This window comes from Geotrypetes seraphini, chromosome 2 (genome assembly GCF_902459505.1).
Source record: "Geotrypetes seraphini chromosome 2, aGeoSer1.1, whole genome shotgun sequence".
NCBI lineage: Eukaryota > Metazoa > Chordata > Amphibia > Gymnophiona > Dermophiidae > Geotrypetes > Geotrypetes seraphini.
Window position 1 is genome coordinate 299,836,956 of NC_047085.1, and position 26,244 is coordinate 299,863,199.

General features: G+C 42.0%; 1 protein-coding gene across 1 annotated transcript in view; it reads left to right on the top strand.

Moving 5' to 3' along the window:
- The first annotated feature begins 421 nt into the window (after window positions 1–421).
- The window catches only part of KCTD17 (potassium channel tetramerization domain containing 17), a 116,501-nt gene continuing 90,678 nt past the window's right edge, over window positions 422–26,244 (top strand). The window contains exons 1-2 of the mRNA XM_033932835.1: window positions 422–643; window positions 752–860. Of these exons, the coding sequence (XP_033788726.1) occupies window positions 422–643; window positions 752–860 (331 nt within the window). The remainder of the gene's footprint in view (window positions 644–751; window positions 861–26,244) is intronic.

Here is a 26,244-nt window from a genome sequence, read left to right on the forward strand (position 1 = left end):
TATATGGCTTTGATCAAGAAGTCACAGCCCCCAAAAGATCGATAAGCACTGCCTTACATGATGTGTGTGGATGACACCCATGGGGCTATTTGTAGAGGATTTTTTTTTTTCCAGAAAGTATCACAAGTAGCTTTGTTTTCTTAACATTACAAAAACGATGTAAGATCTGTCACCAGAGAAATGTCAATTCTTCTTCCAGTGGTTTGTTTGCAGTGGGTTAAAAGTGCCTCTGCCCAGTACAATATTGAAAGAGTGTAATGGAAACCTTGTTTATTTTCAAGCAGCATAGCTTGAAGCCACATGAGACCAATGCACCTGCGGCTGGCACAGACACATTATGAACTACAACTTCCAAAACACCCTGTTGCCTTGCACACTAGCAACAATAACTTTCCCCTGTGGGAGAGACAGAGGAATGAGAATGGAGATATCAGAGAAACTACGGGCTACCGGAAAGGGCTGCTACCCCAAAGAAGCACAGAGACAGCTGTGCCCCCAGCAAAGTATCGGTTGCAGGGAGAACAAATGGGTGCGTCTGAATGTAGGGGGGACAGTGTTCGTTACCACCCGGCAGACCTTATGCCGAGAGCAGAAGTCTTTCCTCTGCCGACTGTGTCAGGAGGCGGATCTCCAGTCCGAAATGGTGAGAACCTTGGTATTGGTTGTATAGTGTTTCTTGGTAACCTAAGCCATTTGTTATTTTATTTCAAGTATTGTTGCAGACCCCCCACAAATGTCTTTGTTTCCACAGGATGAGACTGGAGCTTACCTCATAGATAGAGATCCAACTTATTTTGGACCCATCTTGAACTTCCTCCGTCATGGGAAGCTTGTTCTAGACAAAGATCTGGCTGAAGAGGGTGAGTACCACTGAACTTCAAACTCCCTTTACCCCCACATCAGGATTTATACACTAGTCTATTCTGGAACCCCTCATTCTCTGGGAAGAGCATGCCTGACTACAGCTAAGGTCCTTCTCTTTCCAAATATATATATATATATATATATATATATATATACATTTTTTTACAGCAGGATTTGTAGGATCTGGTAATCTTTTTTCAATGCAGTACTTAAAATAACATAAGCTTTTGAGACTGCGCAGATCCTTGTTTCAGTCAGCTCATATACTTTTAATGTCTCGATTGTTCATCTAAGAAAAGCCACTAGAATTCTGCTGCAATTTACTTAAAAAAAATTTTCAGGGTTTTCAGAATTTTCAATTGTAGTCTTTTTTTATAAATCTTTATTGATTTTTAAACTTTGACAATGCAATACAATTATATGAACATAAATATTTCATAAAATGCATTATTAAACATACAATGTATACTTAGAACAATCATTTTCTTCCCCCCTTACCAAATTACTACAATAAGACAAATTATGTAATTATAATATTATAATTAATATTTTAATAAACAAAATATCTTTCCCTCCCCCTTCCCTCCCCTGGATGCGTAAGGAATTCTACCAACCTAAAAATAAATAAATAAATAAATACATTACAATTCTTATGATGTTGCAAATATAGTCAATGGACTCCATTAGTGCATTCAAAGGCTGAAAGTTCTTGACAATGATGGAACAAAGAATGCTGGTAGTGACAGCATCAAAGCACTCCTGTTTGTAGACAAGTGCCACAGTCCCTCAGCACATGTTGTTTGCAAATGGCATCTTTAATGTGTATCCTCTTGAGCTCCTGTTAATTTCTCAGTGAATCAGGCATGGACAATTGTTCTTAATCTTGGCCAATGTATACGAGTTGTCATCTGCCTTACTATATAAATTATGGAAAAAAGCATCTTCTGCCCTTCAGGAGAGTCCCCAGAGGGTTGAGGCTGGTTGGGGTCATGCATGTGATGGGGGCAAGAGAAAGTGATAAGAGTGTGAGCATGTATATTTCAAAGAGAGAGAGGAAGGAATTTAATAAACGGCACCAAAACAATTCATCATTAAACGCTATTCTATAAATTGCACACACATGATAAAGGAGGGGGTGCTGAAAAGTTCTCAGCCCAACCAAGAAGAGAATGATGTGGATATGGTTCAATCAACGATCTGAAACAATGTTAAAATTTCATTTATGCAAATAAGATAACACTCTTTTCAGCTGCAGTGGCAAAATGACGCTCACTTTTCAGCACCCCCTCATAGAATTGCTGGTAGCGTGGATCCAGTGCAGAAATTTTGGGTGCTGGATTTACACCTCCTGAAACCTGGTGTAAATGCTAGTGCCTAAGTTAGGCAGTATGCTATAATTAAGCACGCAACTTTTCAGAATGCCCCTGATATACCCATAGCCATGCCCCTTTTGAGGTTCCATACCTTATAGAATAGCGCACATCCAGATGAGAGTGCCAATCAACATCAATTGGTTGTTAGTACCCAACTGATGATGGTTCAGAACTCATTATCCAATTTATTTGCATGTGATCTCGGAAGCGCACTCAAAGTTGGCACACAGGGAAGTAAGGGCAAGATTCACTAACCTGCCCGATCGGGCCCAATCGGGGCAGGTCTGACGAATTCTCAAAGCCCCAATATGCAGATGGGGGCGATTGGAGGAATGCCTCCATCTGCCTGCACGGATCACTGTTGTGCGATCTGTGTACATGCGCAGACCATCTGTAGATGGTCTGCGCATGCCCATCCAAGGCGGGGCCGTTTTTTTTTTTAACTTTAACTTTTTTTTTTGTTTTAAGCCCTGCAAGCCCATGGGTTTAACCTGCTTTAAACCCATGGGTTAAAACCACGGGCTTGCAGGCCGGGGAAGGGCAGGAGAGATTCAGGGAAGATCGGGACAGAGCAGGGCGGCTTTCAGGGGGAAGATCGAGCAGGGCGGCATTCAGGAGGAAGCAGGCAGGACAGATTGCAGGGCTTTCAGTCAGAAAGACATTTTCGACTGGTCCCCAGCAGTTGCTTCTTCAGTTGATCGTCCAGCCCAGTCGAATCAGATTGATTGTGTTGTGAATCGCTGCCTTCCCTACTTTTGAATGTCCCTCCCCTCATTTTCATGTGCGGATCGGAGGATGGTTGGCAGACAGGTAAGTGAATCGGGCCGGAGGGGAATTTGTGCCAAATTCACTAACCTGCCTGATCGGGCCTGATCCGGGCAGGTCCGATGAATTCTCAAAGCCCCTATGTGCAGATGGGGGTGATCGAAGGAATGCCTCTATCGGCCTGCACGGATCGCTGTTGTGCGAACCGCGCGCATGCGCAGACCATCTGTAGATGGCCTGCGCATACCCGTCCGGGCTGGGGCTGGGTTTTTTTTTTTTACTTTAACTTTTTTTTTTGTTTTTTAGCCCTGTGAGCCCATGGTTTTAACCCACTTTAAATCTATGGGTTAAAACCATGGGCTTGCAGGCCGGGGAAGAGCAGGAAAGATTCGGGGAAGATCGGGGCAGAGCAGGGCGGTATTCAGGGGGGAATATCGAGCAGGGCAGCATTCAGGGGGAAGCAGGCAGGACAGATTGCAGGGCAGAGAGCAGGCCTTCCAGTCGGAAAGAAGTTTTCAACTGGTCCCCAGCAGTTGCTTCTTCAGTTGATCGGCTAGCCCAGTCGGATCGGATTGATTATGTTCTGAATCGCTGCCTTCCCTACTTTTGAATGTCCCTCCCCTCATTTGCATGCACGGATCGGAGGATGGTCAGCAGAGAGGTTAGTGAATTGGGCCGGAGGGGAATTTGGTCGCTAAGTGGTTGCAATCCGATCAGTACACGATCGGTATGCTTTGTGAATCTAGCCCTAAGTGTTGACAGAGGCAGAGAAATCAAGCCTGTCTGGGTTCAGGAGAAAGTTCACACCTCCCCCCACAGTAATCTAGGGGTTCTCTAACCAGTCTTCAGGACACATCCAGGCAGTCAGGATTTTAGGATATCCACAATAAATATGCATGAAGTAAATTTGCATGCACTGCCTCCATTGAATGCAAATCTATCTCATGTCTATTCATTATGGTTACCCTGACTGACTAGGTGTGTCCCAGGGAGAAGCACTAAACTAAATTTAATGTCCCTGTCCTATGTCCCCTCTCCTTCTCAGACAAGCAGGTAAATTATTCCTTTGGCTAGAAGTTTTAAACTGGTAAACTATTTGGTTAAATTTAACATTCTCCATGACCATCAGTCTGGTTTTCGTGCTGGTTTCAGTACTGAAACAGTTCTTGCATCCTTATTAGAATACCTTTATAGGCAACTTAGTTTAAAAGGTTCAAGTGTAGAATACCTTTATAGGCAACTTAGTTTAGGTTCAAATGTTTTGATACTACAATTAGATTTGAGTTTGAGCTGGTCGATCATGATCTATTTGGAGGCCATGGGAATTAATGGGAACGTATACAAATGGTTTAAAGGATTCCTGCAAAGCAGGTCTTATCAAGTATATTCTGCTGGGACATATTCAGCTTCTTGGAGTAATCCATCGGTGTCTCTCAAAGATCCCCATTGTCACCGACTCTTTTTGATATCTATTTGATGTCTCTGGCTAACTTATTGCAAAATCTAAAAGTTAAGTTTTATATCTATGCGGGTGACATTACTGTATTATTGCCTATGTCTTCGTTTTCTGAAGACATAAAAAATCAGATTGCCATAATTTTAGTAAAGATACAATGTTGGATGTCTAGATTTAAACTTAAACTGAATTCAGACAAAACAAAATTTTTTCTTGCTAGTCCTAATGCTTCTATATCAGACAAATACATTTTAATCAATGATCAAACTTTTTTAAATTGTTTCTTTAATTAGGATTTTAGGGGTTACATTAGACTGACGGCTAGCATTTGAGGATCATACAGATCTTATGATAAAAAAAGTTTTACGATCCTCTGGAAACTTAGAACCATTAAAAGATATTTTGATTTTGTTTCTTTTAGACTCTTGGTACAGTCTTTGATCACTTGCACTTACTTTTTAGCTTAGGTTCAAGTGCTATGATTCTGCAACTTGACCTAAGCAGTGCATTTGATTTGGTGGATCATTCTGTTCTTTTGGACTGTTTAGAATCCATCGGAATCTCAGTCAATGTCCTGAACCGGTTCCGAGGGTTACTGGGAAAAAGATCTTACAAGGTGCTAAAGGATGATAATCTTTCTTATGGTTGGGACAACTCTTGCGGAGTACCTCAGGGCTCCCCTTTGTCTCCTACCCTGTTTAACATCTATCTTGTTTCATTGGGTAACCATTTGCAGATTTTAAAGCTTAAATTCTTCATCTATGCAGATGACATCACTATTATTATCCCGCTAAGCTCTCTTATATGTGAGCTTATAAATTCCCTATCAATCATTCTAAGTCAAGTTGAACTCTGGATGTCTGCTTTTAGACAAAAAATTAAATACAGAAAAGACCAAATTCTTTTTAGCAGCCCCTAATGATAAAATCAAGGAAACCATGATACATGTGAATGGGATGAATTATAATATTGAACAATCTCTAAAAATACTAGGAGTAACCTTGGATAAACATCTTACATTAGAAAAGCATTCTGATTTAGTGTTTAAGAAAAGTATTTCAGTGCTCTGGAAACTCCGTACTATTAAAAAATATTTTGACGAAGTTTCCTTTCGTCTACTAGTTCAATCTTCTATCCTGAGTATTCTCGATTATTGCAATATTATTTGTGTAGGCGCTCCCAAGAAAATTATTAGAAAATTAAGGGTGGTCCAGAACACGGTTGTCCGCCTTATTTATGGCCTAAAGAAATGGGAACATAGCAGCCCCTCCTATCAAAAGCTCCATATGCTGCCATTTGAATCCAGAGTTATGTTCAAGTTTTCTTGTTTCTGTTATAAAATAACATTCGGTATGCTTCCGAGTTACCTAAACTCTCATTTTAATCTGAGTTATACAAACAAGAGTTCTTGAAGATTACATCTGTTTGCTTATCCCTCAGTAAAATTTTGCCAGTATAAAAAGTTTTGTGAAAGAATCTTTGCCTTTCAGGCAGCTAAATTAAATATTTGACTTGCCCAGTGTGTGTTAGAAGCCTCTTTTTACCTGGATTTTAGTAAACAGATAAAAACTCAATTATTTAATAGGCCAGGGTCTTAATACTTTTTTATATTTTTATCTTTCTTTGTAAAATTTGCCACATTCTTTTATACTGCATGCATTTTATAATTTATGTATTTCTTCCACTAGATGCCTTCAATTGCTGTTTTTTTAAAATAACTTGTACTGCTTGTATCTTATCCAATTGTTGTGAACCATTTAGAACTCTTGGGTATCGCGGTATATAAAAATACATTTTTTATTATTATCTGTTCTCAACTATTGTAATATCTTGCACCTTTTAAGAAAAATCTATGATGTATCCGATTAATACAAAATACAGCAGTGCGCCTAATTTTTGGTTTAAAGAAATGTGATCATATCAGTCCTTATTATCAATAATTGTATTGGTTGCCTTTTGAGGCACATATTTTTTTAAAGTTTGGCTGTCTTTACTTTAAAGCTTTTTTTGGTTTAGCTCAGGATTATCTAACTTACCAATTTAATTTTTATAGATCATCTAAAAACATAGAAACATAGATTATGATGGCAGATAAGGGCCGGCGGCCCAACAAGTCTGCCCACTCAAGACTACCCTCCCTCCCTGGGGTATCCATTTTTAAGCATAACTCTGTGGTACCCCTACCTGTTTGTCCCATCGATTCTTGAAGTCGATCACACTGCTGGCCTTAACCACCTGGCGTGGAAGACCATTTCATTGATCAATCACCCGCTCGGTGAAGAAGTACTTCCTGGTGTCACCATGAAGTCTTCCCCCCATGAGTTTCAGCGGATGCCCCCTTGTCGCCGTGGGATCCTTTAGAAAAAAGATTTCTTCCTCCACTTCAATTCGTCCCGTGATGTATTTGAATGTTTCTATCATGTCCCCCCTTTCTCTGGTCTTCTCGAGAGAATATAGACACAGCCTGGTCAGTCATTCTTTATATGGGATGTCTTTAAGTCCCGATACCATCCTAGTGGCCATTCTCTGGATTGACTCCATCCTCTTCACATCCTTATGATAATGTGGCCTCCAAAACTGGACACAGTACTCCAGATGAGGTCTCACCATGGCTCTATACAGCGGCAGTATGACTTTAGGCTTTCGGCTGATAAAGCTCCTTCTGATGTATCCCAGCAGTTGTCTGACCTTTGCCGAAGCTTTCTCCACCTGATTGGCAGCCTTCATATCTTCCCTGATGAGGACTCCCAGGTCCCTTTCTGCAGTAGTCTTAATCCAGCAGCTTCCTGCCTATGGGGGAACAGGAAGCTGCTGCTGAATTAAGACTTCCGGGGCAGGCCAATGGCAGAATGCTTATCTCGTGGATGCTGCTCCGCAGCTGCCATAACATTTAATATAACAGCGACCCAGGGGGGCAGGTGTGGGAAAGTCCATAGCTGAAGAGATTGTGCTGCAGGGTCCCACTGGGAGGGAGGGAGGAAGGAAGGAAGGAAAGAAGAACATATGCTGCACACCATGGGCTGGGAGTAGGGGGTTGGGAAGATGGGAAGGACAGATGCTACACGGGCTGGGTTGGGTGGGAAGGCAGGGAAGAACAGGTGTTGCAAGGGCTGAGGGAAATGGGAAGGCAGGGAAAAGCAGATGCTGCTTGGGCTGGGAGGGGATTGGGAAGGACAGATGCTGTACGGACTGGGGAGATGCAGGGAAGGACAGATGTACAGACTGCGAGGGGGTTGGGAATTACAGATGTACGGGGACTGGGAAGAACAGATGCTGCATGGATGGGGTTTTGGGAAAGGAGAGAAAGAGAGATGATGCCAGTGGGGGAGGGAAGAGAAAAAGAAAATTGTTCATAAGTGCATGGAGTGGGAGGGGAAGAGAGATGATATACATGGGGAAAGGAAGAAAGAGGGAGAATTGTTGGACTTGATAGTGGTGGAGAGGAGGGAAAGAGAAATATTACACTGGGAGGGAATACAGATGACTCAAAGAAGGGAGAGATGCCAGATTCTGGAGAAGGATGATGGAAGGGGAGAGAGAGAGTTGTCAAACCACTGGAAGGGGAAAGAGAGATGCTATGCCAGAGAAAGGAAGGAGAGAAGAAAGAGATACCAGACTGCAGGAAGGAAAGGAGAGAGATGCCAGACCATGGGAGAAGAGAAAGATGCTAGACCATATGAGGGGATAAAGGGGAAGACAGAGACTTCAGACCACTGGAGAGAGAGGGAGGAGATGGTGTATGGCAATGGGTGTGGCAGGGAAGAGAGATAGAAGAAATGCTTCTTATGGCATAGATGTGAATAGGGGAGAAGAAAGAGAGAGAAGATGGTACACATGGATAGATGGGAAGGGAAGGTAAGACATAGAAAAGTAGATTTTGAGAAGAAAGCAGAAAAAATGTGAGAAAGTTGAATGTTAAAAGTTAATGCCAAAGATGAATGTAGAAATTTCACACAATTACAAAAACCCAAAGGGGAATATCTCAGATAGTCACGATCAAAAATCCCCAGATAAAAATCAAAAGAAGTGGGTAGCACTACAATATACCAGAAATTATCAAACCATGAAAATTTAATAATAATATTATTTTATGTATGTAGCCCCAGTGCTGTATATTATGCCTCGTTTGGAAGTTAAGGGGACATTTTGAACACAGCTGGATAAAATTCTCCAGGCATTAACTGAAGATAAGTTCCGAGTTATTCACTGTTTTTTGAGCCTTAATCTAGAAAAGTCGATAGCATTGCAGTTTTACTTGCACTTTGTGAAAACTTCACTGATTTTGTATGACATTATAATTATGATTTGTGCGCTTATGTAGGTCTGTGAGGGTGCACAGCGGGGCTTGAAATACAGTCCGGCTACAACAGGTTAAACCTGGAGCACTGATTCACCAGAGCACCATTAGCTTTAACTAATGCACTGAGGCTACATATATAAAATAATATTATTATTAAATTTCTAGTATATTGCAATGCAACCCACTTCTCTTGATTTTTATCTGGGGATTTTTGATTGTTACTAGAGAATGACACGGTGACAAAATTCATCACCGTTCCCGTCCCCGCGGATAACCGTGGAAAACCATCTTCGTGTCATTCTTTAAAGAGAGAGGGAAGAATCAGAGTATGAATGGCCACAACCACTGACCTCAAGCTTTACTTTGAAGAATGCTGGTGTAGAAGGACTGAGGTTGAAATAGACACTAGAAAATGACATGGGATTATTTCCCGCGGTTATCCGCGGGGACGGGAACGGTGATGAATTTTGTCACCGTGTCATTCTCTAATTGTTACTACAAAGATGAATGTAGGGCAGAAAGTGAAGGAGAAAAAGACGACAAATGAATAAGAAGGCCATGGAAACACAAGAGCACAGACAGAAAGTAGTACAACCAGTGACTAGGAAATGATGATTAGATTACCAGACAAGAAAGGTAGGAAATATGATTTTATTTTCAATTTACTGATTTAAATGTGTCAGTTTTGAGAATTTATATCTGCTATCTATATTTTGCACTGTTCAGGAAGAAATTAATTTCTTTCTATTTCTCAGGTGTTATAATGCATGTAGAGTCTGGAAACTTAGGGTTTCGTTTGTGTATATTAGTACATTTAGTTTGTGGTCCTGTGTTTCATAGGGGTTATTATCTGTGTTCTGCATGTGTGACCAAGGCCAGGTGTTCTAGTAGGAATGAATGTTGAGACGCATACAGTGTGCTTTGTGTAGTTTAATTTTGTGGTTAACCATTATGTGTTGTTAATAAGATTATATTATGTGTATATTTGAAAAATGAATGGAAAAAGATGGTATTACAATTAATACTATCATTATTATGGGATGGGGTCAGAGACGGAGCTTGGGTAGAGTCTGGGCGGAGCTTTTGGACCCCCCAAACAAAAAAGTGTTCCGCTACTTATGACTTAGGTTATAAGCAGAGAATAAAACAGGGGAAACAATACATGTCGGGCATAGAGTCATTGGATGAATTTATGAGAGTTTGGAAGAATAAAGGCATTTGAATTTATCAGATGAGTTGAAGGATACTTTTTTGGTGCACACCATTCTGATCAGGACAATTCCACTCTGCTTTTGTGATTAGGTTATAAGCAGTGCATAAATACTAAAATAAATGTTTACTCTTTGCAGTATTAAAGGTTTGGCACAATTTCTGACCTCCTTGCCCCTGCAGAATATACATTTTTCATGTTGAATATAAGACTCCAAACATGTACATACATACATTTCTTCCTTGCTAGTCATCATTTCTGTGACAGAGGTGCTCAGAATTGTAATCTTGCTTTGGAAAAGGGTGACTCACTGGCTTATACGTTTTGCTTATTGATATAGATTTATAGAGATATACAGTACATAAGAACATAAGAATTGCCACTGCTGAGTCAGACCAGTGGTCCATCATGCCCAGCAGTCCACTCACGCAGCGGCCCTCTGGTCTAAGACCAGCACCCTAACTGAGACTAGCCCTACCAGCGCACGTTCTTGTTCAGCAGAAACTTGTCTAACTTTGCCTTGAATCCTTGGAGGGTGTTTTCCCCTATAACAGCCTCTGGAAGAGCGCTCCAGCTTTCTACCACTCTCTGGGTGAAGAAGAACTTCCTTACATTTGTACAGAATCTATCCCCTTTCAACTTTAGAGAGTGCCCTCTTGTTCTCCCTACCTTGGAGAGGGTGAACAACCTGTCCTTATCTATTAAGTCTATCCCCTTCAGTACCTTGAATGTTTCGATCATGTCCCCTCTCAATCTCCTCTGTTCGAGGGAGAAGAGGCTCAGTTTCTCTAATCTTTCGCTGTACGGCAGCTCCTCCAGCCCCTTAACCATCTTAGTCACTCTTCTCTGGACCCTTTCGTGTAGTACCGTGTCCTTCTTCATGTACTGCGACCACTGCTGGACGCAGTACTCCAGGTGAGGGCGTACCATGGCCTGTTACAGCGGCATGATAACCTTCTTTGATCTGTTCATGATCCCCTTCTTTATCATTCCTAGCATTCTGTTTGCCCTTTTTCCTGCCGCTGCACATTGTGTGGTCGGCTTCATCGACTTGTCGATCAGAACACCCAAGTCCCTTTCCTAGGAGGTCTCTCCAAGTGCTGCCCCGGACATCATGTATTTGTGCATGAGATTTTTGTTACCGACATGCATCACTTTACACTTATCCACGTTGAACCTCATCTGCCATGTTGATGCCCATTCCTCAAGCTTGATTATGTCACGTTGCAGATCTTCGCAATCCCCCTGCGGCTTTACTGCTCTGAATAACTTCGTATCATCCGCAAATTTAATCACCTCGCTCGTCGTACCTATGTCCAGATCATTTATAAAGATGTTAAAGAGCACGGGTCCAAGCACCGAGCCCTGCGGCACCCCACTGGTGACGCTCTTCCAGTCCGAGTATTGACCATTTACCCCCACTCTCTGTTTCCTATGCTCCAGCCAGTTTTTAATCCATGTGAGTATTTCACCCTCAGTTCCATGGCTTGCAATTTTCTGAAGTAGTCATTCATGCGGAACCTTGTCGAACGCCTTCTGAAAATCCAGATATACAATTTCGACCGGATCGCCCATGTCTATCTGTCAGTTTACTCCCTCAAAGAAGTGCAGCAAGTTCGTCAAACACGATCTGCCTTTGCTAAAACTGTGCTGATTGGTCCTCATCAGCCCGTGTCCGTCAAGGTGATCAATGATGCTGTCCTTTATCAGTGACTCTACCATCTTTCCCGGTACCGATGTCAGACTCACCGGTAGATTTATATATACACGTCAGCATGCAGTGCTGATACTTGCACCATGCAGGGCATGTAGAACCCCCTCTACGACCCCTCCCTCTTGCTTGCCAAACTCTTCTTGCTTATATTTCTGACAGTCTACATTCCACACTCAGCCGACAGCTCTATCACAGATATAGCCAGAGAATTATTGGCGTTTCCCATGTGTGCTCTTGGATGGCTATTAAATCAAGGAAAGGTCAGAGAGGTGGAAATTGAAAATGCAAATAGCTTTGAAATCCAGATTGTGGTTTTGCTGTTTGGAGAAATTGCTTCTTGTTTTTCATGCATTTTAAAACAGTTTCTTTTTCATGGTAAATGAGGATAGTTTGACCCTGAATATTTCTGTGAGGTCTGTGTCTGTGAGGCTGCCTGACACTGTTGTCTGATTTCCTGAATGTTTGCACATCGGGCTTGATGTATATATGGATGTGTTTGTTAGTGGTATATTCAGAGCTTTTTTTTTTTAATACCAGTGCCTTCCCCCCCCTGCCCCCGATCTGCCAATCTCCCACTGAGCAGCAGACAGCAGATGGTACTTGGTACTTCCACCCCTAACTTAAGTAGTGTGGCATTTCTCTCATCCAGTATCACTCTCCCTCCTCTCTCTACACCCTCCTCTTCACACTGAAGTCCTCCAAACCTTCAGTCCGCTGACAGCATCAGTTATGTAAGAGCTGCCTTCAGCTTGCCCCGGAACCCTTCTCTGTACAGCCATTTCCTGTTCCCATGTAGGTGGGACGCTAAATAGAGAAGGTTTCCAGGGTAGGCCAAAGACAGCTCTTATAGTGGCCTGCACGTTTGGAGCAGTGTTGCCAGTTGGGCGGTTTTCACACCCAATTGAGCTAGTTTTTAAGCATGAAGACAGAAAATAAAGGGCTTGGTTGGGTGGTGGGCTTTTGGACTATTTTTTTTCCTTTAACTGGGCTATTTTGGGCTATTAACGGGTTTGCTGGCAAACTTCCTGATTTTTTTCTTATTGGCCCATTGTGCTGCAGCAGAACCAATCACAAATGGTGTTAGAGACTGAGGTTGTTTGTGATTGGTCCATTGTGTCCTAGCTGAACCAATGAAAATTCACAAATCTCGTTGAGACCAGTCTGGTGGAAACATCCATCCTGTGCAGTGAGAACAAGGCTTATGCTGCTGCTGATTGGTCTGGAGGTGGTCACGTGCAGGTTGAGTTGGACTTAGAGACGCTGGAGGGGAAGCTGCAGAGCCGGTGGTAGGTTGTCGGTGAAATCAGCATCACTTCCGCAGAGGGCAGAACAGGGCAGGAAAGAGGCAGAACTGGGCGGTCCTGGGGGCGTGGCCATGGGTCCAGATTTTCCCGAAGGAAAATCTGGTAGCTCTTAGGGATCACTAGCGTACAATAATAAAAAATCCCAACGCTGAAACTAATAGCTTATATCACTCATCAATTTCTTAGAGTTACCAGTTCTTTTTTTTTTTTATTCATTTTTAAAACTTTCAATAAGTGCAACATAAGATACAATCACTTTACACTTTAACATCACTTAATATTCCATCAAAGTCTAATTCACAACAAATATCCTTCCCCCTTATATCCAACTATTGTTCTTAAGCATAAGAAAACATAAATTATCCCCACCCTGGATGTGTATGAACAAAAGGAAAAAATAATATTCATTCTATACAATATTTTGTCAATGGCTCCCAAACATCCCTAAATTTCTTAAAAAGCCCCTGCTGTATGGCTATTAATTGCTCCATTGTAAAGATTTGGCATAATGAATTCCACCAAAAATTATAATTCAGCCGATCCCAATTTTTCCAGTTTTTCATAATTTGCTGTATGGCAACCCCTGTGCTAATACCCTAAAATAGTATAATTTAAATGTAACTGTTTGCAAACTGGCCTCCCTGTGACAAGTGCTCTCTAATTCTCCCTGTCGTGATGGAGCAGACGGTGTACCTTCTTCTGTAGATCAGTATGTGCCTCCTGCTTTTGGGTCAGATTCCTCACTGTTTCCTATTGCCCCCGATTTCTGCTGTCGATGCTGCACCTCCAATCCATTTCAAAGGGGCGGGATATTTCTCCTTCTTGTCTCCTCCACACCCCCAGGAGGATTCTGACCAATCCATTTCAGAGAGGTGGGATATTTCCCCTTCTCCTCTCCTTCTTTTCCACACCCTCAGGGGGATACTGACCAATTAGTTTCATAGAGGTGGGATATTTCTCCTGTTCCTCTACTTCTCCACGCCCCTAGGAGGATTCTGACCAATCAAGTTTCAGAGGGGTGAGATATTCCACCATCTCCACCACCATCCTTCCACGTCCTCGAGGAGGATTCTGACCAATCAATGGCAAGGATGGGATATTTCTCCTTCTCCACGCCCCCCTGAGGATTCTGATCAATCAAAGGGTATTGTTGAGCCCATCTGAGAAGGAAGATGAGCGACTTGGAATGACGACATGATTGCCGCCACCGCGCTACTCTCACCAGAGCCTATCTGGATCCGCTAGTGACCAACTGGTGCAGGTGCCTCGCACAGCCTCAAGCTCCATCGTCTCCAAATCCCTGGTCCAAGCCATGCACAGTTTGCCCCGCGGCTCGCCAGGGATCCCTGCAGGAGGCGTCAAAGGGCACAAGGAAGAGAAAGTAGCGGCGGCGGAGGGCCAAGCAAGTGAACTTGCGGCACTCACAGGCATCTCAAAGGTACCACATGGAACGAAGGTGGGTAAAAGGGGCGGCGGCCACATGCGCAGACTGAGCGATGATTCGCCTAACCTTAATGCTCTTTAAACACAGTTCCATTCCGTAAGCACTCAAAGAGCATTCACTGCTTACCATAGACCATGCTGCCAGCTCCACCCACCTCCCCACCGTCACTAACCTTCCTCTGATGTGACTTAGTGGGCTGGAACTTCCTTCTCAGATATCGAATTCTCTCCTATCAGAAGGCTTATTTGAATGAAAAAAAAACCCCAACTGTCCTTGTGGTTCTATAACAGTTAAAAAAAAACCGGAGACAGTTGAAACGTCCAATTCCATATAGCAAAATAAATAGTTTAAAAACATTAAACATTAAAATTCCTCTTTAAATCTCCAAAATCCAGAGAAAATTAATAAAGATTCAATTACAGCTGACAGGATTATCCACTCAGTTCATCGGTGTTTGTTGTTGGGATAAAAACTCCTTCTTTTTTTCAGGGTCTTCACACTGGTAAAATTTATCTTTATAAGTAACCCTCATTAGAGCAGGATAGTAAAGCCCATATTGTGCCCCAATATCCTTTAATTGTTGCCTCATTTGTAGAAATTGTTGCAAAGATGCACTGTTGCACTTGCAAAATCCGGGATAAACATAATATTTGAATCCTTATAAGACATTTTAGTCTCCTATGCCACCCTTAAAATTTCTAAAAAGTGCTGAAAACATAGCAGGTGAAAAATTATTGGTCTAGGTCTCGCCTGGTCATGAGGTCTCCTTCCCAGGATCCTATGTGCCCTCTCTATTTCTAGTGGCACTTTTAAGTTAAGGGGAGTATTTTTGGAATGACTTCTTCCAGAAAAGATAATATATTTTTTCCTTCCACTCCTTCCTTTAAACCCAGGATCCTCACATTATTTCTTCTCGCCCGGTTTTCATAATCAGTCATCTATTTTTCCATTTCTTGAATGACCTTATGATCCTTTTTACAGTGCTGCTGCTCAGTCTCCACTTTCTCCATTCTGGTCTCTATCTGATCCATTCTGATGTGGACCATTTCCATTTTGTGTCCCAGATTTGCCACTTCTTCCTTTACCACTATCATCTGCTCTGTGACTTCCTTCAAAGCCGATCTAATATTTCTCCACTCCTCTAATAGCTCAATCATGTCTAAAGCGTCCACAGGCAGAGGAGTCTTGGTAGGGGTGGGTGGATCTTCTTTTAGTCTTTTTGCCTTCCCACCTGATTTTGAAGCTGATTCAGGCTTAGACTGCTTATTAGAAGCCATTAGTTGAAAAATTTCCAGACTTTCTGCCTTTAAGGAGAAAAGTTGTAAAGCTGAAAACCAACAAAAGGGTGCCCAGGGATGGGAGCTCAACAGCTACACAGCCATTTCCTATGTCTCCAAGTTCTGGAATCTTGGAGTTACCAGTTCAATTTTGGCCTTCATATTTCTATTTCTATTTGCAGTCCCTTGTTCTGTATTTGGTGATGGTCTGTCTGTGTTTTGTGTGTGAAGAAGTCATCTCATTTAAAGTTGTTTTTATGTGTGGTAATAATGGCAGGAAGGGAGATCGGGGGCCCCAGCTTGTCTAAAACCGGCTCTTCAGACTGCATGTGGTGAAAGGATACAGATGAGTGTGCAGTGATTTATAATATTGCTGTTTACTTATCTTCAGCCCCTCCTGGGGATTGAAACAAAATGCAGCATCTCAGAAGTGTTCTCCAGATCAAGAAAATGGAAACTTAAGAAAAAAAAGGTAAAATAATTTAATCCTTCGTTTAGCATTATTTCTCAGAAGCAACATGTGTTTTCTATGGCTCTTATGGGAGATCTGCATCTCCAAATGCCTGTTACTTGGCATCATGTTACGTAAAGCAGTCATTTCACTATCTGCCAATTAAAGAGTTAAGCAAAATAAGCACCATTAGAATAGGATGGAAAACGGAGGACTGTACTCAAGCACAGGTTTAACAGACACTTTTGCATGTAGTGGTTGGATGTAGTGCTGTGCTGGGTACCCTTGTTTATAGCAGCAACATGTATTTATTGTAATTGACAGGACAGCTTAGTAATCACAGCACAGGGCTGCAACTGTGGCAAAGGAGGTTTCATATCCTATCTCTCATGGCTCCTGCATTAAAGACAGGCAGGGTTAAACAGTGAACACCAATTTGAATTTTAATGATATTTGAATTAATTGCAGGCAGTTTGAATGAAATGTTGTGGATACAGGACTCTATTTACTAAATATGTGTCAATCAGTTAATGCACGTAACAGCGGAATCTGGATAAGCTTGCTCCCCAAACACACCCCTTCACCTATGCCCCCAACACCCCATTTCTCATCCCATTAACACACAAAACTCTACTAATGGTGAAAATTAGCCGCAGCCTTGTTTATTGAAAAATTATACATTAAATATATAAACAGCATATTAACATCATAACACAATATTCCCGAGCTATCTTAAACAAAAGTTATGGCCCCTCACCCCACCAAGCTAGCAAAGATCCGAGGGGTGCCATGCCCCCCACATGCCCCATTCTCCAGGATCACCTGACCCACCAGGCAAGGCTCCCAGCCGGCCCACTGCTCATCCCCTGATGAGCCCAGCAGCCAGTATCTCGGGATACGACACAGGTTTGTAATGCCATTAGAGCACCCCCCTCCAAAAAAAAAATGAACAGAGCTGCGGCTAGGAGATCACCCAAAGTTCATACCCAATCGCAAAATCATCCAGCAGCAGATCCCATCCCACATCAAACAAGTGCATCCTTGCAAATAATCCTGAATGAGAAACATCCACCCACCCATGTCTGATTTGAAACACACCCCTAGACTCCAACCACCACCCAACTTGACAGTTAACTTTGCGTAACCCCCTGGTCCACCTCTGTGACTTCAGCTGGCGCAGTTGAGGAATAATATCCAACCAAGCTAGCATCATGCCGGGGAACCATTCCATAATCACCCGAAGAATGCCCTGAATAGTGTCTATCAAATGCTTACCCATCTGGGTATCCACGTCGTTGCTACCCAGAGGGTGAAGCCACAAGTCTGCCAGCAGCCGTAACAACTGATGCCTGCGCTGGCCTCCAGGCTGGATCACGGTGCGCTCCCCTGCCCAGTGGATGAAGGAGTGCCCCACAATGCATTCTGCATGTAGTCGATGTACCGCATCTGCAAGGCAAACCAGGAAATCAATACTGACCCCCTATGGGAATGCCGTGTTAGTAGGTGTCGCAGCGTAGCATGCAGCATCCCCCACCAACCTCCCCCCTCTAATCTCTCTGCCTACCACAAACAACCCCACCCTTGGAACCCCTATAGGGCATCCCCGACATGTCAACTATGCCCAGGCCTATCCCGATCCATGCTCTGTGCAGCCTCTCTGGGGTGAATATAACTCCAGTATGCCCACGTGGACCAAGGCCTCAATTTCTGGATCCCCTCCACTGGCACCCCTGCCTTAAAAGCACTCGTGGAAGCTCCTATCCTAAATGAATGAGTGCCATAGCGTGCCGGCTCACCACACCTGCGCAAAACCAACCACAGTACAGCTAAGAATTGAAAACATGTGAGAGGCGCACCATCCACATGTATCAACAAGGCCAGCCCCAACTGAGGACGAAGTGCCATGTAGGCAGACAGCACCGCAATGGGGCATGAAGCACTGTCCCCAATCCAGTTCAACACTACCGTGCGTCCTCTGCCAAGCTGGTCTGTCTTAGATCTGGCAATATATAAGCGAACGCAGCTCTCCCTACACTGAACATGCTGCCGCAAGAGGCCCTGCATGCCTCCAGTGCCAGCTGTGTGCACAAGCAGGTCCCCGATATGGAATGCCCCAAAGAATGCTAGAGAAAACGCAGCTCTGAACAGCAGCTCCTCATACCTCGACCGAGCCACCTCCAGCAGTGCCACGAGCAGCTGCACCAACAACTCATGTGTGATTGGCAGCCGAGGGTCTGGTTGACGCAGAGTCATTTGCCCCAAGGAGGCCTGCATTCTGCGCACCAAAACCCCTGTAGATGTGCACCGCCAACCCAATGCCTTACAGAAGAAGGCAAAGCCTGCCAAATGGCCAGCCACCATTCCCCAGGATAATCCCATGTGAAGGGAATCCAGCACAAATTCAGCAAGTCCTCCGACACCAGCCCTGGGACCCATCCCCGAGCAGAAAGGAAAATGAATAATCTCCCGAATCCAGCGTTGTACCAGGTTCCAATTAGACGGAGCAACTGACAGTCTCAACATGTCCCAGACCCCTTCATGACCAGGCTCCACAAATGTTCTGGCATCTGCAACCCCTCTGCCCATGCTCCAGGTGCCAGTTGACAAAACTGTGGAAAGTTAAAGCGAGAGAGAGCATCAGCAATACAGTTCCTCACACCAGGTGCTGATGTACAAATTGAGCTGCAGACAACACAATACTATCTCTTGCATCAACGTGTTGACCTGCAAGCACCACGCTGCCTACCGATTGACCACCTCCTCCACCACCCCCATACGACACAATCAAAGACTCATCGATCTCCTTGAATGGTCAGGTCTTCCCTATTGATCACTCCACAAAAATTCTGGGAGTGACTCTGGACCTCCAACTTACTCTAAATGCTCACATAGATTTATTGGTTAAAAAATGCTTCTCATTACTATGGAAACTCATAACCATCAGAAAATACTTTGATGCAGCATCTTTCCGCTTACTGGTTCAGTCTTCCATCTTGAGCATGCTCGATTACTGCAACATCATCTACCTGGGATCCTTCAAAAAACCATTCTAAGACTCAGAGACATTCAAAATTCGGCAGTTCGACTGATCTTTGGGCTGAAGAAATGGGAACACATAAGCTCCTATTATCAAAAACTCCAATGGCTGCCCCTGGAGTCGTGAATTCTGTTCAAGTTCTCCTGTCTGTCAATATTTGGTCTGGCTCCCACTTATCTAGTTTCCCAATTTAACCTGGCAAGTTCTATTAGGCCCACACGAAGAACACATCTGTTCACCTAGACGACAATAAAGGCCTGCCACTACAAAAGATTCCTCGAAAGAACCCTTGCCTTCTAGGCAGGCAAATGGAACGATTGGCTGACTAACATCATCACGCACTCCTCAACATACCTCAATTTTAGAAAACTGGTAAAAATGAGTTTGTTCAAACGGTTTGTAAACTATGAATTTTTATACCTCTGCTAATTCAACCAGTAACCTTAAGATCTATATAGCTTTCCACTTCTTCCAGTATGTAAGATTGCATTGATGACTTTGAGAACCTTTTCTTTCATTATGTAGATTGACGACTTTGAATTGTGACCTCTTCGCTGATTGTCCAGCGCTTCTTGTTGTAAACTGCCTTGAACTTTCATGGCTTTGGCGGAATATAAGTATAAAATTATTATTATTATTATTATATTGTCATACCAGAACACCACTCACTTATTGCATAACCACTCAGGCCACAGCTCGCATGCCACCAACAGCAGGAAGAGCTCTAACAAAGTCACATTCCATGTAACTCTGCAACGCTGCCATTCAGCCAGCCATCGCGCAGCACACTAGTCCCCTTGACAATAAAATCCAAAACCTGCACCCCCTGCCACGTCTGATTGCAATTCTAAATCTGATAACAAAACCCTTCTCCATAACAGCCGCCGCCCTACGGTCCCTATACCCACGCAACCATGGCTGGAGGGCCTCCACCCTAATTGGGGTAGGAACCCCGTTGCTCCCCCCTCACTTAGCTATCTCCGCAGGCACACCAGCTCCTTGTTTGAGACATTTGAGCACCAAGTGGCTCTGTCCACACAGAGAACAGACTCGCCCAAAGGTATAAATTATCCTTCCCCTCTCTACACGGTATTCGCTATGTAGGCAAACTGGGAAAATCCCTTCTCTTCAGAATCACAGGTCTTTGGAATGACCTTACTACCCCGCTGCAGAACCTGGGCTTCCTCCAATTATTCCACAAGCAACTGAAAACCTGGCTTTTCACTAAAATGTAATTCTATCCTCCCTTACTCTTCTCTTCTATATATAAATTCATGTAAACCTTTTTTTCCCTTCTCTTCCTATATTTTAAGTTCTTGTAAACTGTGCCGAGCTCCACAACATCCGTGGAGATGATGCGGTATATAAACTTAAGGTTTAGTTTAGTTTAGTTTAGTGCCTGAATCTGCAGTCTGGAAATGGGCATGTTGTCTTATTAAACTTCCAGCAGAGGTCACCCCCAGCTCCGCGTTAGGTTTGCCCGTTGAGACGGGCTCTCGGGCTACCTATTAATGTGAATTAATGTGGCCTATTATTTTCAATGGGGAATATTTGCTAACTATGAGGGTAACTTTTAGCTCCTTTTAAAAAGCTGCAGTAGAGGTTTCTACCGCGGGCCGGTGAGGTAAATGCTCCGATGCTCATAGGAATTCTATGAACGTTTGAGCATTTACCTCACTGGCCCATGTTGGAAACCTCTACCGCAGCTTTGTAAAAGCCAGTATTTAAAAATTTTTCAAAATACATTCACAAGAATGATACAGGATATGGAAAACATTTGGGAAAATGAGAAAAAAATCTCATAGATTAGAGAAAATATTTTTTAAACCATCATTCCATCAAGCCCACATCATGAGAGCTTGAAACTACCTAATATTTCAATATGCAAATACATGGAGTTAACTTTGTAATTTAATTTTCACGCATATATGTCAACACATGTGCATATGCCTCTTATTAAATAACCCATGTAAAAATATGCATGATAGCAAGATCAATCATATTTGTGCATGCACTTTGTGTAGGCATATTCTGTCACAGAGTTTGAGCAAAGTGTATGTGGAGGCAGTGGTGTAGTAAGTGGGGGGGGGGGGGTGGGGGGTACGGACCACACCGAGCGCTGTCTTGGTGGGGAACCAGCACCTCTCCACCCCCCCTATGTCTGTTGGTTGCAAAAGAGAAAAGTTCAATTATATATTTGGGAGCTAAACCAAACAAAGCCTTAAAACAGAAGCAACCAAACTTAAACTTTACCCATGCCTCCATTGGCAGCCAATGCAGTACTCGATAGGAGGGTGTTACGTGATCGTATTTCTTCAACCTAAAAATCAGCCTGACTGCTGCATTTTGTACTATTCGCAATCGTTGCATATTCTGGGAAATTGCCAAACAGGCAATATTGCAGTATTCAAGCTGGCTTAGTATAAGAGACTGTACCAAAACTCTAAATGATGAAACATCAAAATACGCCCTAACGCAGTGGTTCCCAACCCTGTCCTGGAGGACCACCAGGCCAATCGGGTTTTCAGGCTAGTCCTAATGAATATGCATGAGAAAGATTTGCATATAATGGAAGTGACAGGCAAGGAAATCTGCTCCATGCATATTCATTAGGGCTATCCTGAAAACACGATTGGCCTGGTGGTCCTCCAGGACAGGGTTGGGAACCACTGTCCTAATGGACCGAAGCTTCCAAAGAGTAAAAAAAAACCTTTCTGACCAAAGAGTCCACCTGGTTCTTCATAGTCAAGCCCTGGTCCAGTATTATTTCTAAAACCTTAATGGTAGATTAAATAGGATAGCTGAATTTATTTATACGCAATGATGTTTTAGTATCAAACGGGCACAGTGAAGCTACAAAAACCTTCATTTTTTCTGAGTTAAGCTTCAGTCTAAATTCAGACATCCATTGCTCTATTAGACCTAATACTTCTGTTGCTTTAGAAATAACTTCAGAAAGAGAAATAGCAAATGGAATAATGATCGTAAAATCATCTGCATAACTAAACAGCTTTATCCCCGGCTGAGACAATTGTGCACCTACTGATGACATATAAACGTTAAAGAGCAATGGGGACAATGGTGAACCTTGCGGAATGCCAGATGAATTATTCTAAATACCTGAATGATCATTATTGAAACAAACTTGATAGGTGCGAGACATGAGAAAGCCCTCCTCTAATATCAATAGCATCTAAACATTGCAGCAATTTCCCATGGTCCACTAAATCAAATGCAGAACTCATATCAAATTGCATGATCAAGGCATTAAGACCTTTACTAAACAAAGAACGTAAGTTGTCCAAACTAGCCGCAATTACTGTCTTGGTACTAAATAAAGGTCTAAAACCAGATTGAGATTCATGCAAGAGAGAAAATTGATCAAGATATTCCATTAGTTGAGAATGGACCAATCCTTCCATAATTTTTGCAAAAAATGGAATGGATGTTACTGGTCTATAATTAGTGATTAATGCTAATGATTCTTTGGGGGTTTTGGGGATTGGAGTTATTATAATATGGTACAAAAGGAAGTGGGAATGGACAATAAACACTCCACTGAAGATCACTGATGTAAAACCAACTTGTTTATTTCATAAAAGGGCACAAGCAGAAGCTGTGGACCCGACACAGCACTGTGTTTCGGCATCTGAGGAACGCCTGCATCAGGGGTCACTGTAGCATATAAGTTCACAGATGGCAGGTCTGGGATAAAACAAAGCTCGGTCCAACTAACATGCCAGAGTAACCAAAATCACTGAAAAGCTGTGGAAGCATTATTAGTGAGGAATTTTCCATTCTTTAAATTATCAGTCAGATAATTCAACAAATTCAGTTTAAAATCTAATGGAGCTGATTTCATAATTTCCAGTGGACAAGAGTCCAAAACACTATTATTTAGCATATTTGTTATATAATTTAATATAATTATTCCATTCTAAATCATGAAAGGAGCTCCAAATCATATCCGCTTGTATTACACTTCCTTGCATATTAGGCATTTGATATTCATGAGTATGACTTAACAAGCAATTATTTTTTAGATTTTTAATTTTTAAATCAAAATGCTGAGCTAAATCATTTACTAAAGGTAACAATATTATTATGTATAGATTGAGTGTGACATGTGGTAACAAATAAATTTGTAACCAGATTGAACAGTTCTTTTGCATTGATACCCATTGAACCTATATTAGATGAATCAATTTTAGAGGAATAAAATGCTTTACGGTTTTCTTTTATCAATTGTTTGTAAATTTTTTTATGTTGGATCTCCAATTATTCCGCTCTAATAATTTTCCAGTTTTTTTGCCAGATTCTTTCCAATTGTCTTACTAATTATTTCATTTTTAGGAGTTCATTATCAAACCACTTATTATGTCTTGTTTTGTTTGTTTGTTTAAACCTAATTTTTAGCTAAGTATAAATCGCATTGGATTTGGATTTTGTGATCAAATCAAAATATTTTAATAAACTTGAAACTTGATAAACTTGGATAAACTTTATTCGAACCAACCATGCCAAAGACACTAAAAAATGAATTGCTGCAAAAATAAAAGTAGAAAAAAAGATCTAGTTCGGCTTCATAGGTCTAAAAAAACTCCACTTTTCCACCAAAAATACTGAACAAAAATTCAAGTCTTATTTATAAATAATCTTCCCACAAAAATCCAGTTCCTGTTTATAAATAGTCTTTCTGTATGTAGCAAAGAATATTATTTTGCAGTACATTCACAGGGTGTCAATCTATCCATACTCGAGCAAAAACAGTTCAATAAATGCTATGGGGGCTCATAATCGAAATTTAAATACATCTAAAAACCCACCCAAGTCAGCACTTGCACAATCTAAAAGACAGGTCATCCAAGTGCTGATAATCAAAATGGCTTTATGGATCTATTCAGGGACATGTTAGACCTCTGAAGCTCACTGTGCACCCAGAACTGAAAGGGGCGTTTTTGGAGGAGTGGTTAGGGCAAGATGTGGGCCAACCTAGACTTAGTCATCCTGCAGGAATAATTGAATGTTTGATGAGACTGCCTAGACCAAACTTATATGTTGTGAGTTAGATGATGTAAAGACAGGTATAAGTGCCCAAAAGATATAGAAAGTGACCAGACAACTACTGCAGAGACAAAGTAAAGACACCTACACACTCCCCCCTTGTTCACTGACTCTGTTGTATTTACAAAGTTCAGAATAAAAATGTACATGCCTGCCTCTGGAAAATCAGCATAGGAAAGCCTAGTAGAGCTGCACAGAGGAGGCTAAGTAGTCTGAGGGGTGGGCTAGTGAACCATAGAGAGGAAGACCCAGGCTCATAAGCCGCTCTAACCACTACATTCATGGTGGAAAATGTGAGCCCCCCCCCAATCCCCTACTTTACTGCCAAATAGGTGCCACCTGCAGCTATAAGGGCTATTAGGGTTGTAGGCAGGTGGGTATAGTGGGTTTTGGGAGGCTCATCATAACCTATAAAGGAGTTCTGGTGAGATGTTTATGTGACATCTTTTTTGTGAAGTTCAGAGCAGTGCCCTGTAAGATGTCCCACTGCTCTGTTGTCATGTCTGGGGGGCCGGTCCATCACAATACTGGTCCCTCCTATGTCCAAAAAAGTCTTTTTCTGGGTGTTTTGGGACTTGGATGAATTTTTGGTTCTTTTGGGATTTTTTTAATTAGGAATTTTCATTGAATGTAATACACAAAGCTAAGAATATGGAACAATCATAACATATAATTACAAAGAATTGCATAACCATCAAGCCCACATTATTGAGAGAAGACTGTTTCAACTTCAAAGGCAAAAAAAAAGGCAAATAAAAAGAAAGTTTTGCAATGGGACACACTAGTTCCATAGAAAATTTCCTTTAAATTCTTAGCACTGAAATTTTTTTTTTTTTAAAAGACCCTTAGTCAAATCAGAATAATCACTTCTAATTATTTCTCATCACCCTGTAAGAATGACTCTAATTGTGTTGGTTCCAAAAATATATAATCCTTCTTTTGTAACTGTATCAGACACTTACAGGGGAACTTAAAAAAAAAACAGCTCCCAAACCCAGAACTCTGGATTTTAATGCCAAAAAGGCCTCCCTCCGGAATTGCGTGGGTCTGGCCATGTCGGGAAAAATCATAATCTTGTCTCCAGAGAATTTAGCCTCTTTATTTTTAAAGTAAAGTTTTAAAATCAATATTTTATCCCCTTCATTTGAACAGGAGACCAATAAAGTGGACCTTTCCTGTATCAAGTCTTAAGAGTCCTCAAGAAATTCTGTCAAGTTAAAATCCATTCCATGTTCCCCCAATACTTTTTTTCTTTGAGGTATATAATAAATGTTAGGAAAAAATATGGAATCTGTGTTTGCCATACCTAATATCTCCTTAAGATACTTCCTAAGGAGTATCTCTGGGGAGATCAAATGGGTCTTAGGAAAATTTATCAAGCGCAGATTTTTAGCCCTTGCCAAATTCTCCATCATTTCTAATTTCAAATGGATAGCATGTGAATTTTTTACTGATGATGCAGAAAAAGAATGTAAATTTAGTAGTTGTTTTTCAGCTAAACCTGTTCTCTGGTCCAAAATTTTTATATTAGAATCAATATTTTTGAGCTTGTTCACCACTTCTTTAGAAAATACTTGAACTTGATTAATAACTGATTTTAACATATTCTCCATCCGAATATTTTGTTTCCACAAATCTCTCAAAGTAACTTCTTGTGGTGTTTCCTGTTGTTCCTCAGCCCCTTCAGAAAGAATAATAGGTTGTGGAACTTCCAAATATGTTATATTCATGGAGGGATGAGGAGCAAGAGAAATTTGTGAAAACCCCTCCTCTGGACCAGACCTTGGTCCATTGGCCACAGGTGTTTCTGGCGGAGGAGGTGGAGTCCTAACTGGAGAGCTAAGGGAGGCTTCCGATATTGATTCCACCCTATTAGCCTGCATTATTTGTTGCTCTAAATTAATCAAGTGTTGATCAATTGGGCCTGACTGAACTGGTCTAGACACACAAATTTTAGCTTTACGTTTACCCATAATAAACAGTAA